Here is a 15033-nt window from a genome sequence, read left to right on the forward strand (position 1 = left end):
ATTTAATGAATGCACAACGATAAAAAACTTGCTTAAAAATTCTCATAATTGTTCGTGGTAATCGATTATGGCAACTCATAATTGATTACTGATAATCGATTATTATATGTTGATAATCGATTATCTTGAGTATAAAATGAGGTTTTCTGATTCAAAACGAATTTTAACGCAACCTAAATATACCACATAGAATCAAAGATAAACCACATCCTATTCATAAATATACCAAAATTGAAAAACTTTAATAGAAGACAAGTCTTCATGAAGATCTTCTTGTAACAAGAACACTTAAAATTTGACTTTAAGACATCATCAAAACTTCTTCTCTTCAGTTTTATGCTAACTCTATGAGTGAGTGAAGGCATTGTCCTAATTAGCTAAAGTAGAGAATACTAAAGTACTTGAGTCTAAAGCCATATGGCTTGAATATTACTAGTTTTCAAAAAGGATCAAGACATATTGAATGAATATTCTAATCTGACACATTTATACAACCTTCTTCCATACCCTCTTCATTGTTACTTTCAAAGACATCTTCATCATCAAATTCATCATCCAAGTTTTATCTTATCTAATTTTTTCTGAATTTCAGCAACAGATTTTTCAAGAATATCAAACCTAGCTGACTAAATCTTCATTTGCTTAGCCATAATTGATTAGGTTCAACATTTGAAGCGTCCACATTGAGTGGCTCCACATCTTCTCCTTCCATGGGTTGGTGTTCGTCCTTAAAAGCTAAGCCTGTTTCACCTTTTATCAATCCCATGTGGTGTAGGGCAAGGTTGGAGATGAGATTGGTTTTGTTATAGCCTCTTGCCACCTCATTGATCAACATTGTAATGGCTTATAACCTTGGACAAAAAATCCTCATAGGGAAGACATGCCATATTTTGTTTTGTGACCTTGATCATATGATCACAAATAGTTGTTGTTCAATCAGCTTGAAGTCATCCTTTCGTGGCATGAATCAGATAAATGTGCATGATTTCTCCCCCTAGGTAGTAAGTGAAAGCGTCAATAAAATCACATAATCTATCATCTCTTTTCAACCCTCCTACCCTATACAATGTATAATCCCTGGGCACCTCAGGATTTATCAAGCAGGCTATGTATATGGCTAACTTATTTACCCTAGACATTCCTAGATGTGACTTATATCCTCCTGGACGTATACCGGCAATAGATGTCCAAACATCTTCATCTAGCCTAATATCCACCCCTTTTACTCTAGAGCAATGAAGCTTGCCAACCCTTGGTACTTCAACCAGTCTTGGAAGATAAAACCATCTGTTCGAAAGAAATTTATCCCCATGTATTTGTAGGAGATGATTTTCTGAATGCACCAGAAGCATTCAAAATTTGTTTGGGCTCCTTCATCGCTTATCCACCCATTAGGGCTTGCTGATATGGTTTTATGAGCAGCCCTTTTGACGCATTTAGAAGAGGAGGCCATGTTCTTGCAGAAAAAAAATGAGAGTTTGTGATGGTAGAAGGAGATTGAAGGTTTGAGAGCAAGGATGATGATTAGGGTTTGAGAGAACTTTGACAGAGGAAGAGTTTTATCTTAAGATTCTAAGAATGAGAAGAGAAAGAACATTTTAATTGATTAGGGTTTCGTCCTAATTGATTAAGATAAGTTGGAAATATATTTGAATTTGAAAAACCCTTTTTGGAGTTGTTTTAACCGATTATGTTTCTAATGTAATCGATTAAACTAGTGACAAACTCCTATTTTCAGCAAAACAGAGAGAACCACCTAATCAATTAGGTTATTTATGTAATCGATTAAAACTCGCAGATTCTGTCAATTTGAATATTTTCACTCATCCTATTTTTATCTAGCAACATCATATCAAGCACAAAGTTTATGCAGAATTGAAAATATGCATGTTTTACCAATGTTAAGACTTGTTACCAATATTGATGTCCCTCAAGATGTTATGAACACTTTGAATTATGAGATATGCTTCAGCTTTGTGCTTCACCTTGAGCATAGACACTTTCAGTTCCTCTTGATTTCCTGCAAAACAATGGAAGGATTAGGATGCAGGTACCCAATTGAATTTAGGTCCTTTTGTTTTAGGGGGTTTTGGTGATTCCTTAGAAATCCATCTAAATTTGCCTTTAGGTACACCAACATTTTTATAATAACAAGATTTTGATGCATGACCAATGTGATTGTAGTAAAAACATGTTGTGGATGAAGGTTTGATAATGTCAACAAATTTTCTAGCCTTCATTTTACTACTTTTATCGGTATAGCCAATTCCTTGCTTGTTTAGCACGCTTCTTTGTGATCGAAGTAAAGCTTCAAGGTTTGAACTACCTAAAGTGAACTTAGACAAAGTGTTCATGAGGTATTCAATTTCTTCCAACTATCTTGGACAATTTTCACACTCTTAAGCACTTACTTTGCTCTCTTTTATTTTTTGACTAGGTGCATATTTCAATTCTTCCAGTTCAATTTTCAGATTTTTATTCTCTTTGTCTAGGTTGTCTAATCTACTTTCTAGACACCTATTTTCACTCTTAAGGCTATTATTTGCATATTTCATTTTTCTAGCTTCTTCATGTTATTCTTGGAATGCATCAAGGAGTTGACAATACCTGTCTTTTATGCTTTCATCTTCAAAGCTGTCACATTGCTTTCTAAAGATATTGAGTCAGCCATCAAGCATAAATTTGTTACCTTTTCAATGCTCTCATCATATTCACTTGAGGAAGAGCTTGAGGAGCTATCTTCCTAGGCTATATAGGTTTTTTTCTTTCTATGGTTTTTGCTATGTGGATGGTTCTTTTCTTCCAGCTTTTGTTTCATTTTAATCAATGGACATTCGGGCTTAATGTGTCCAACCTTGCCACATTCATAGCAAGTTGATGCAGCATCAGATTTTCCTTTTCTTCTATTTGACCTTGTATTTCCTGCAAAATCAGAGTTAGCCTTATTTTTAAATTTCAAGAATTTGGAGAACCTTTTTACCATGAAACTCATTGCTTCAGCGTCTGAATTTTCAGCTTCAAGATCGTCTTCATCCTCATGCTTTCTTGAACTAGTTTTATTTGTTGTTCTTACAACAGTCTTGAGAGAAATTGTGTGCCTTTACTCTCCTTCTTCTTCTTCCTTCAATCTTCCTAGCTCTAGTTCATGTTCCCCTAACTTTCCAAACAATGTAGCCACATTCATAGTAGTAAGATCTCTTGATTCTGAGATGGTTGTTACCTTGGGTTGCCAATTTCTTTTTAGGCTCTTTAAAATCTTGATATTCAACTCTTCCTTATCAAAAGTCTCTCCAAGAGCAAGAAGGTGATTTACTATGTGAGTAAATCTTTTCTGCACATCATATATAGTCTCACCATTCTTCATCCTAAACATCTCATACTCTTGAATCAAAGAGTTCTTCCTAAATCTTTTTACCTCATCTGTCCCTCATGTGGTACCTCTAAAACATCCCACATTTCTTTGGCAATTTCACAAACTGAGATTCTATAGAATTCATCAATTGTAAGTGTAGAGGAGATGATATTCTTGACCCTCACATCATAATTAACTCTCTTGCTTTCTTCTGCTTTCCAATCAGAGAAATCTTTAGGTTTGGTCTTTCCATTTTCTATCTTGGTTGGTTCATAGGGTCCATTGATCACGACATCCCACACACCTTTGTCTATTGATTCCAAGAAGATCTTCATTCTAATTTTCCAAAACGGATAATTTTCACCCGCAAATAGAGGTGACCTATTTGTGGATGCACCTTCTCCAAAAGATATACTAGCCATTTGGATCTTGTTTAATCTATTAAAATACAATTTCCATCTCTAATACCAGTTGTTAGAAATAAGAGCCCTTATATCCCAAGAGGGGCGGGTGAATTGGATTTAAACATCTTTTGAAAATCTTTTTTAAATCTTTAAAGAGTTCTTGAATTCTCGAAATCAATAACCAAAGATTAAATGAATCAACTAAGTAAAGAAAGATCAAAGAACACAAAAATTTATACTGGTGCAGCGTCTCACAAGCCTACATCCAGTCTTCTCCCAACAACCTGGCCTAACCCGCACAGGTGCTACACAATGTAGAATCAAAGATAAACTGATTAAAATACACTCTTATAGTGCAGATATATGAGTACATGTGAAGTCCACTTGATTTTGAATGAAATCTTGATGCTTGATCACCCAATGAAGCTTGAATTTCTCCAAGAACAGTTCTTGAGAGACCCTATACTCAAAACTCGGAAATAAAGTCAGTATATGTCAATTAAAATCGTTAATGAAACAGGTTTCAAGTCTGGTTTATATAGAAAAACTAAATCCTGACGTAGATCGACGTTATCGGCATAACCTATTATACTTTTCTTTCTGTTTTAACATAATATAGCACATGTATAATCGATTATTTCAACATTTATGCCTATAACTACCTCTTTTAACTAACCTAACAGATTAAGTTATTTGTATAATGGATTAGACCTTTCTTTCTATTTTAATTGATTATGGAACTTATATAATCGATTATTTTGTCACTTAGCCTATTTAGTCATCCATTTGTCTTTCTTAACAGATTATGTTATCTGTATAGCAGATTATGCCTTTCTCTTTGTTTTAATTGATTATGTAACTTATGTAATCGATTATAACAGAGTGTTTTGCCCCTGTTTAGCTTTCTAAGTATTCTAGTTTAATCTAATGGATTATATCACTTATGTAATCGACTATTATTACCAGAAACTAGATTTCCAATCTGTTTTGAGCTTATTTCCCTAATCATGAATGGATTATACATCTAACACTAACATGTTCATGATCTAAACATTTGTTATGTCATTTTGTTGTGCAAGAATGATTAAAACCATTTCCAATCATTTAAAACTATTCATCATCAAAAACCAATATATGTAGAGACTATGCTTCCCTTATCAACAGCACGATGGACGAAAGGAGGATCTTGTGGATCAATAAAAAATGGAGAAGCATCCCATGAGCCGGCAGTGGCAGCAATGGAGAAGAAGTTGCAGATAAAATTTTCTGATATCATATCAGACTTTCTTCAATGGTGGAGAAAGAGACAAAAGAGCATAGAGAAGGAAGAAAAGAAGACAATCAGCGAAATTATGCAAATATATTTTCTATCAGAGAAAGGTGAAAAACAAAAGGGTATATACTTCAGCTTATCAGAGAAACATAGAGAAACTAACAACCTTATAAAAAGCAACGCAGAGTACACGGGTGAGTTAATATAAGTTATAAATCGGAGTAGTATAATTACTTAAGTTTCATTTAAAGTATTAGTGTTTGGTTCTCCCCTTTAATAACTAGGTTTTGAATGTGAGTTTCTCAGATGTTGGGATGTTAATCAATAGCAAATATTGACTGTTGAAGGGTTCTAAAGAACAAGAAGTCGAGTGAAGTGTTGCCAAGTATTATAAAGAATGAGCCAAGAAGTCCATTGAAAGTTGAGAGTTGGTGACAGGTTGATCAAGAGTTCAAATTTAAAAATAAATAAATAAAGTCTATTGAAAAATGCACATTTTAAAAAAAATAAAAAAACTGTAGTAGTTGTATCATTCTCTTTTTCTTTTCACCACCAATTGTATAGTATTCGGTTACAGTTACAAGTATAAAATTTACAAGGTCCCAAATGGGAAGTGCAGATACTAGCTATGTCCCTAGTAACTTCCTACCTTTATCATCTATCAAAATCTTGGTGCAAAATATATTATAATTACATTTTTCATAATATATGAAGGAGGATGGCACAGTACAGCATCAGCGAGGAACAATGGTGGGAATGACATCACTGACAAGATTGCTTCCAGACACATATGAGGACATGTGTTGCTCCTCCCTTGCTACATGGGATGCTGATGTTGATGCTGATGATGAGGGTGGTGCTATGTTGCCAGAACTGTCTAAGCTAACATCTGAGTAAACAGTTTCAGCTTCAGGCAACATTGCAATGATATCTTCCAGTGTCCTCACCACATCTATCATTGATGGTCTCTCCTCTGGATTGTCTTGGCAACAACTGAGGGCCAGAGTTAAGAATTTTTCCAAGCATTCAGATGTATACAACCCAATTCTGCTGTCTATGATGGAAGATACTGTGCCAGATTGATGAGCCATGTTAACCTGACATAAAATTGTGCACATTATTGATAACTTGTTTGATAAATTGATATATTTAGTATTTCTGTGTGTATGGCTTGTGAATAAATCAGATATAGGAGAATTCAAATGTGCAGGCAGTAGAATAAAATTCTTATGATTAGTTTACTATTCAATGTTTTTGATGATTTAATGATTAGATAGAGACAGAAAAGTAGTGGACTGATGAAAAAGAAAGGTACCTCGCGAACAATGTTTTTTCCATGAGAAATTGGTTGCATGGCTGTTAAAAGCTCTAGATACACAATTCCCAGGCTATAGACATCACATTTGTCTGTCAGCTTATGAGTCAACAAATATTCTGGGTCCAGGTAACCCTGCAGCAAAATTACAAAGTAATCATTACATTCTGACTGTAGTGCCTTTCAGTATTACAGAAAAAATGTACAAAAATCAACCATCAACAAAATATCAAATGATAACAACAAATTTAAACTACATTACAGTACATAAGAATGAAGACTAATAAATGCTTAAGGACACGGTTAAGAAAATAGAAATATAAATCTTTTATTGAAGAAAACCATTTATTATGAATAATGTGAAAGTGATTTAATACTTTTTTAATGGATAATATAAAGCACATGATGCTGATATGAAAACAAAACTTAGATGTAGCTCCCTTGGTGCTATTTAATTATTAGAATTGTTGTTTCATCTCAGTAATTCAAATAGATCTTTATTGCAAACTTTCATTATCCAAATTACCGAGGAGAAACTCCAATTCTAATAGGAGAACAATGCCGCTTGACCAGAAAGACCAAAAAACTAAAAAGGAAAATGACAGTGGCACAAGGTGGAAGACGCTTAAGCTAATCAGGAAAAGGTAAGTGAGGTTTAAGCACTATGAAGAGGCCCACAAAAAAGCTTACAACAATTAGGGTGTGAGGAATATTACAAGGGTAAGATATTGCAAGCCTGAGAACTTTGATAATTATTTTGCCAAATTTGAATGAAAGGTATCGGTTGAATAATCCATGTAATCAGAAACTTCACAATATAACTTCAGGTCTTATATATCTGGAATTATTCCTTAATTCTAACAGACTTACTGGAGTTCCTCTCACAACTGTTGACACATATTTAGGAGCAGTTCCCTCTTCATCTAAGTCTGGTACAAGCCGTGAGAGTCCAAAATCGGCCACTTTAGCTGTAAACTTGGAGTCCAGAAGAATGTTACTGGCTTTAATATCTCTGTGGAATATAGGAGGGTTAGCCTCTGTATGAAGATACAGTATGCCTTTGGCTGCTCCCATTGCAATTCTCAACCTCGTACTAAAATTTAGGCTCCCCTTCGTTTTTCTACTTCTTCCTGCCACACCACAGTATCTATTAACTTATAACATATCTTTATTACATCATTGAGAACATCAACAATCTCATATTAAATCACTGCATTAACATTGCTTTTCCTTTCTTTCTTGAAATTTTCTTTCTTTTTAACTTTTAATTTGTTCTCTACTTACAAGGATGAAATGACAAAACAGTGATGATGAATTATATTAGTTACTTCCATTGTGATCATGATTTCTTTTGTTTAAGACCACAGCCTCCTCAATTAGAAGTAAAAGATGAAACTTTTGCAGTGTATTCATGGAAAATGAATTTTTAACTTATTGAAAAGGGTTTTTCCTCAATAATTCAACAGAAGCGTATCAACTATAAAATAGTCTCACAAAAAGCTATTAACGTTGCTATACAAATCCTAAACATTTACCAAGAGATATTCTAAATTGCATGACCATATAAAATATTTTTATAACTGGAGCCCAAAACTGGAAAGCAGAAAACATGTCGGGGGAAAACAGTTATTGTGCACAATTTCATACCAGAAATCCAGTCCCTTAGGGTGCCATTGGGCATGAATTCATAAACCAGCATCTGAATCAACAGAAAGAATATATATATATGAGAATACTATTGAAGTCAATGTCAAGTGCAAAGCTAATACAGCAAGAATATCGTACTCAGATTATATTGGGGTTCCAAATTAAAAAAATGTACAAAATCAAGAAAAGAACTACGGTTCAAATTGGCAGAACGTAAATATCTAGTATTCAACACAGAAATCTGCTAGCATTCAATCGGTTTGCTCCTTATTAGCGCTAAGTCCATCTTAGCTCACAGACTAAGATATCTAATTAACGATTGGATCAATCTTTATCTCATACCATTATTGTTTAATCGTTATTCAGATTCATGCAGAACAAATTATTTTCTCATTCACTATAAGCTAGATACCTGTTCCCCTTCTTCATTACAGTATCCAATCAGTGAGACAAGATTTCGATGGTGTAACCTTGACAGAAGCTCAATCTCTGTCAAGAACTCCCTTTGTCCTTGTAAGGAACCTTCTTCTGCTCTCTTAACCGCCACAAAATTTTCATCAGATAAAATGCCTTTATAGACATTCCCATAACCTCCTTGACCGACTTTAGTTGAGATATTGAATTTGTTAGTAGCAAGAGCCAGTTCTTTGTAAGTAAATGCTTTCATGCCATCTATTTTGAGGGATATATTAGTAGTAGCTGCAAAAGAAATAAACATTTTAAACCTCTTGCTTAAAAAAATAATCCAAACTGAGACAATCAGCAGAAAGCTTTAGAATACTTGCACATACATTTCCTGGAAATCTTCTTCTGGTATTTCATCTTTCTTCTAGTAATCAGGAGAATGATTATTGCAGATATTGCTAAAGCACAGGCAGCAGCTGCTATTACAACAGCAACTTTTATGCCAACATTAACTTTTCCCTTCTCCGAATCAATAATTACTATAACAATAAAATGAAAGTTAAATTAGAGAAACTCAGCAGAGAGCGTAAATTTATTAACCAAATTTGAGTTGCCAAAAATTAACATCAGTTATGAGATGTACCCTATCTAATTCATCAGCATAAATGCTAATGCTAGACAGAAACAAAGGAAAACTATTTCCCCGTTTACTCCTATTTTTCTAGGATCAAGATACTTACCTTTTATTTTTTCTTTTTCTAATGAAAGGATTAATATCTCAGTTAAAGAAAGGTATATAAAAGAATAGAAAATTTAAACTAATATGAATATGAGAGTAATATATATAGTAAGACTGTTTAATCTCTTTGCAGTCTGCATATCATATTGCCAATCACTTCTACCAGCAGAAAATAGTATTTCTTGTAGAATTGTTGTGCTAAACAGTACACCCATTTGATGAGATGCAATGATAATAATATGGTTAAGTGAGCACGAATTTATTATTCATTCTATTACATAACAAAAAGTTATAACATGTTGAGTTTAAGAAACTTACAATTTTCATAAGGTCCAAGAAGAGTGAAGTTCAGGAGTTCATATGGTCCAAAAAAATCAGTGCGAGGAAATCGCCATGATGAGAATAGGCGGCTAATCCGACGAACCTCACTTACATTGAACACATTAGAACGGGAATCATTATAGGAAGGGAAGAGTTTCAAATACATTCTAAGACGAGGTCCCTCTTCCCAAGCTACAGAATCTACTGATAGTTGGTAGAGGTGTAGTTTTAGGGAGTCAGTTATGTAGTGTTCAAAACTAGATCTATAGGGAGCAAAGTAAGAAAAACTTGGACTTTTCAGCCTGTATCCAATTCTCAGAGGTGCAGCACAATAGCAAGGAACTGGGGAATTAGGGGCGTATTCATAAAAGTCATCAAATGGACAAGATTGAACATGACAAACGGTAGAGCTTGTTAAGTCTTGAACTGCCTTATCTTCTTCAGGTCCACAATATTTACTAGCACTTTGTGCGTTGGAGTTCTTGCATATAGGATTACCAGAAAGCCTTCAAGGAAAAGAGGAAGAAATAATAAGAAATGTATGCCACAACAAAGGCAAATCATAGCTTTGACATTGTTTTTCATAGTAAAAATGAATCATAGAATAAAAATTAAGCAGAAATATATGTATATAATATCACGAACATGATATGAACCAGAGCCATAGAGAAAGAGTAAATCAGATAATGTGTTTACATTCCATGTAACGAAACACATGTAATAAGAATACCTCAAGGTAACATTTGCCGGGGGGTTCAGATTTCCCGAAACATCCTCAAATGAGTTGTTATGGAGATCACTGCAAGAATAAGACAAACATAAGTTGACACCGAAAAGAAGGCAATCAATATACTAGTTTAATGCAAAAAGTCGACATTTCTTGAGAATGAAGAAATAATTTAGATAAAGAAGTTACATCATAAGTTTATCTTTCACACTGAAGGACATATTCTGCCATATGCTAGCAGGGATGGAACCCGACAGTAAATTATTCGCAAGTGACCTGTGTTTGGCAATGAAACAAAAGATTCAACCCAATGTGCAAAGAATTGAACTTGTATAAAAGTGTCTAGATTATACAAGACTTCAATATGTTGTTATGTAACAATTGGATAAATATTATGTGAAAAGAAGGTTGATATTCTCACAATTTTTGAAGATGAGGATAAGAGTAGCTTCGAGGAATAGATCCGTTCAGAAGATTATTGGACAGATCACTGCAATTGAGTGAAAATAAGCACATTTCTCAATATTATTATGCCTTGCATTAAGTTAAATAAATATTGTGAAATAGATAAGGAAACCAAGAGCATTATAAATAGAAAATACATAGAAAAGTTGGGCTATTTGCATACATAGTTGTCATATTGTCTGCCAGCTTATTTGATGGTAAGGGTCCAGTGAATTGATTCCAGCTAAGATCTCTAGAAAAAATAAACCAGTCACAAATGAGTTGGTAGTAAAAAAATAGGATATGATTTCACAACCATTCGGCACAATATAAAGCAATAGGTATCATCAAACATACAAATAGGTAAGCTTGGGTATTGAACTGAAATCAGGAATAGCTCCTCGCAGACTGCAGTTTCTTAGACTTCTGTTAAATCAAAGGGGAAATATTAGCTAAAATAATCAGTCATTTAATATGTGTAACATCCTACATTAAGTGAACAAAATAAAATAAAAGGACAAGTAGCTAATGCTAAAAATACTTACAATTTCACTAGCCTGGTTAAGTTTGCATAGGTAGAAGGAATTCCATTCCCGCTAAAGTTGTTGTTATCAAGCTGGCTGCAAGGGAAACAAGTAAATATGAAATCAGAAACTGCATCTTAAACCCTTTTTCTGGCCAAGGTGAAGTACTCATGAAGTTATGCAAGTGTCATGAACTTGTGGCAACAATAAGGAAAATCCTTTCTCCTAAACTCTTAAATCAGCCTAAACATTTTCAGAAGAAAAGACACAATGTTATACATTTTTTGTTTTTTCATTTAATCCCCCATGGATCATCCAGAACTCTACAGTCATAATCTTATTATAACCTTTCTAGTAAACATGTATACCTATATGTTCATGAGCCATTTGTTTAAATATCATGAGAAATCTGGCTTATCATAGCAGAGCATGATTTTATCGTTTCACTAATCCTCTACCACAATTTAAGCACAGCCTGTCAATTGCAGTAATATATAAATGTATAATATGAAGCTGATAATTGAAACAAATCTAAAAGTTGGGAAGGAGAACATACAGTATTGCCAATCCATTTAACATGGAGTATTCTGGTGGAAGATTTCCAGATAAGTTATTGTTGTCCACAAGCCTATAAAGTCATTTCAACCAAAACAAAAAAACTCAGTGCAAACTTGTAAAAAGGGTCAATCCGGAGATGCACCCCAAGATGCAACAGAGGATTTGAAACACTGTAAACGTAAAAAAGAATGACTTCAATACTCACAAATGCATCAGATTTGATAACTTTGAAAGTGTAGATGGAAGTTGACCACTAAAAGAGTTGTTGTTCAGGTGACTGAAAATATACGAAATGAGAAGGATAAATTACATGTAAGAAATCAACCTCCAAGTTGAGTTGATAGTTGTTTGGCTAAGAGCTCCACTCACAGGTGTTTAACACTAGTCATGTTGGCAAGTGAATCTGGTATAGAACCAGACAATTGGTTTTCGTCTACTTGGAATCTATTTAAATTTGGAAGGTTGCCAAGCTCGTCTGGTAAACTCCCAGATAACATATTGCCATTCAAGAGCCTGCATAGAAAATACATCAGAATAACTCTTCCTGTTATAGCAGAAAAGAAAAACCATACATATGTTGGAAACAGTATTTGCTCTGTTTGTATGGTTGGATCATAAACTTTCATTAATTACAGCATTAGTATGTTCCTTGTACTGTATATTTCAGCCAATTAGACTCATGAACTGAACTTCAAAGTTAAAATATGTTTATTCATAACAAATAAAACTAAGCAAAGTCCAAATTTAACTCCCAATACATGGATGGCCAATTAAGATCCACCCCTTGAAAGAAATACACCATATCAAGCAGGACAGACAAGATCACCTTGAAATAAAAACTTGATGAGGATCAATACTAATATTTCATCTTCTATGTTAAAGTTCTTACAAGAGTTTCAATGTTTTAATGTTTCCAATCTCCTTTGGTATCGTGCCTGTCAGATTGTTCCACATGAAATCCCTTCAAGCATAAAACAATGAAAATATTAGCATGCCATAAATATTATCACTGTTTCTTCTGATACATAATTTGTTTCTAGAGATCAAAGAAAATGACGCAACTTACATTATCTCAAGATGGGATAGCTGACCAAGCTGAGATGATAGACTTCCCGAGAGATTCATTGTCATTAAGTAGCTTCAGTAAAATTAGATAACACAAAACAATCAAAATTTAGCAACCACTCGAATGTAAACTCTGTGCTATATGTAAATAAATAACCCTTTACTGTATCTAAATTATAACATTGAAATTAAGAACAAAAAGAAAATAGAAAGAGAAAAGGTCCATACATCTCACGAATATGGAAATACCCATCATCCCCCGTCTTATCAAAACACCATACCCCAGTCCAGTTTCTTGCACATGGGTCTCCTTTATTCCAGTTCTTAAGATTGTTCTTAGGATCAATCAAACTTTTCTTGATGTCTATCAGCGCATTAACTACAAATAGGAAAACATACAGGTTAATCACCAAGGTTAAAACTTTTGAATACAAAAGCAAATTACAAGTATCAGATAAAGGAAAGTGAAATTGTATAGTCTCAGAACACTTTCTCTCTAACTTATCATTATAAAAATAAGATATTCATTTCTATCAGAAGGGGAAAAAAGGGGCAACATATCCCTCCCTATTTTCCAACTTGGACTGAAATTTCTACTTGAGCTCTCTTGTATAGTGTCTAAAATCACAGGCCAGAAAGAACAAAGTGAAAAAGAAATATTGAAAAACTTTGAAGGTGTAAAGCATATTCACCTTCTGAAGGGTCTGTTCGTCGTGATGCTGCTATGAAGGTGATAAGACAAAACGAAAGAGCCAAGGCATATCCATGAATTCTCAGAGCCGGCATCACAGTATATCCTGAAAAGCAACCAAATGGAAGGGATGATGAATAAAGGGGGTATTGAAATTGGAGCATTCACAACACACATTCAGAAAACAAAATGAATACTTTATTGATCTAAAATCTCATAAAACAGGAAAAAGTTAGAACTTCAAAAATACTGAAAGTAGAAACCCGGTCATGTATGTCATTTTCTCAAGAAACATCAATGAAACGTAAAAGTAGAAAAATAAAAGAAGCATCATACAATAGCTCTGGCTGATTTCTCTGGTTGGAAAATGGTAGGAAGTTCAAAGTTGCCAAACTTGTCAGACTTAACTTTCCCAGATAATTAAAACCCAAAGTTATAACATTGAAGTTTTTGGCCGTAAGAGAATCATACACCACAGCAGTCAATTATTGCAATGAAATCCTTATCCAAAAATTCAGAAATGACAGAGAGAGAGAGAAAAAATCTGACTTTGGAAGGTGGGGTGGGGTGATTGAAATGTCAAAACTTGCAAGAGCGAACCTTGAAATCTGAAAAGTGAAGTGAAAGGCCTTCTTCAACAATGAACGAAAATCCGAAGTCAAAAAGAAAAAGGCCGTGGGGAACTTATTAGCTAGATCATTCTGTCACCATGAGATAATAATAATGATAATACTTAATCATTCATTGAAAACTTATTTTTGTGCTTTCATGTTTCATTAGTCTGCTGATTAAATTAAGATGAAAAAACATCTTCGTCAGTTTCTGAGATGGCACTGTCGTTGTGGTTGGTGCATCCACTATCCAATAGTCAAACACACCAAACCGGAACACGCTAATATCATATCATATTCATATATTCATATAATAATCAAACACTTTCCATCTTTTTTACGCCCGCCAACTCCTCCACCTCCTTTTCAAAAATATCACAGTAATTCTTTATATCAACAATTACTCTTATTATAACATCTTTCATATGTAATATTTTCACTTCTTTATATTTGTTTCAAATCAATTCATTCAATAAAAACATATATTGTTAACGTTTCTCATACATGAAGTATTTATTATTAAGATTAATAATCGTGCATAACAATTTATAGTTGAATGACATTATAAAAAACATTTATATATTCAACACGTATATTTTTTTTCTAAAAATAATAATAAGAGTTTGTTATTGAATATAAAGTAAATATTATAAAATTTAATAACTCAATATATATATATATATATATATAATTTGAATAAATAGAATATTTAATACTATTATGGTAGTATATTTATATAATACATATTCAATTTTTTTCCATTGCATTGACTTTTGTATTTAAATATAATTTATTTTTTTTAAAATACAAACTAATTATTCATCGTTTAAACTATATTTATATCGTAAGTTTTATTATAAAATTTTAGGATACAAAATAAATATTCAAATAAAAAATTATGTATGTTCTATCAAAATTGTATTTATTAAATATTTTGTTCATATATATATATATATA

General features: G+C 33.3%; 1 protein-coding gene across 4 annotated transcripts; it reads right to left on the minus strand.

The window, feature by feature from the left end:
- Positions 1-5526: 5526 nt before the first annotated feature.
- Positions 5527-14220, minus strand: LOC108321355 (probable LRR receptor-like serine/threonine-protein kinase At1g06840). 4 transcript variants are annotated; one of them, XM_017553091.2, is made up of 21 exons: positions 14015-14220; positions 13467-13571; positions 13003-13153; positions 12776-12847; positions 12599-12670; positions 12079-12222; positions 11915-11986; positions 11708-11779; positions 11173-11247; positions 10985-11053; positions 10812-10880; positions 10605-10673; positions 10373-10459; positions 10187-10255; positions 9454-9962; positions 8783-8935; positions 8404-8690; positions 7992-8043; positions 7215-7474; positions 6345-6479; positions 5527-6126 (listed from the first exon to the last, which is right to left on the minus strand). In XM_017553091.2, the coding sequence occupies exons 2-21, from the start codon at positions 13558-13560 to the stop codon at positions 5764-5766; spliced, it is 2874 nt and encodes a 957-aa protein (XP_017408580.1). In that variant the 5' UTR covers positions 13561-13571; positions 14015-14220; the 3' UTR covers positions 5527-5763. The 4 variants fall into 4 exon arrangements, with proteins under 4 accessions (XP_017408580.1, XP_017408581.1, XP_017408579.1 ...); XM_017553092.2 differs by having other exon boundaries at positions 14066-14212; XM_017553090.2 differs by lacking the exon at positions 14015-14220 and adding an exon at positions 13802-13993.
- Between the last annotated feature and the right edge of the window lie 813 nt (positions 14221-15033).

The sequence above is a fragment of the Vigna angularis genome, chromosome 2 (assembly GCF_016808095.1).
Source record: "Vigna angularis cultivar LongXiaoDou No.4 chromosome 2, ASM1680809v1, whole genome shotgun sequence".
NCBI lineage: Eukaryota > Viridiplantae > Streptophyta > Magnoliopsida > Fabales > Fabaceae > Vigna > Vigna angularis.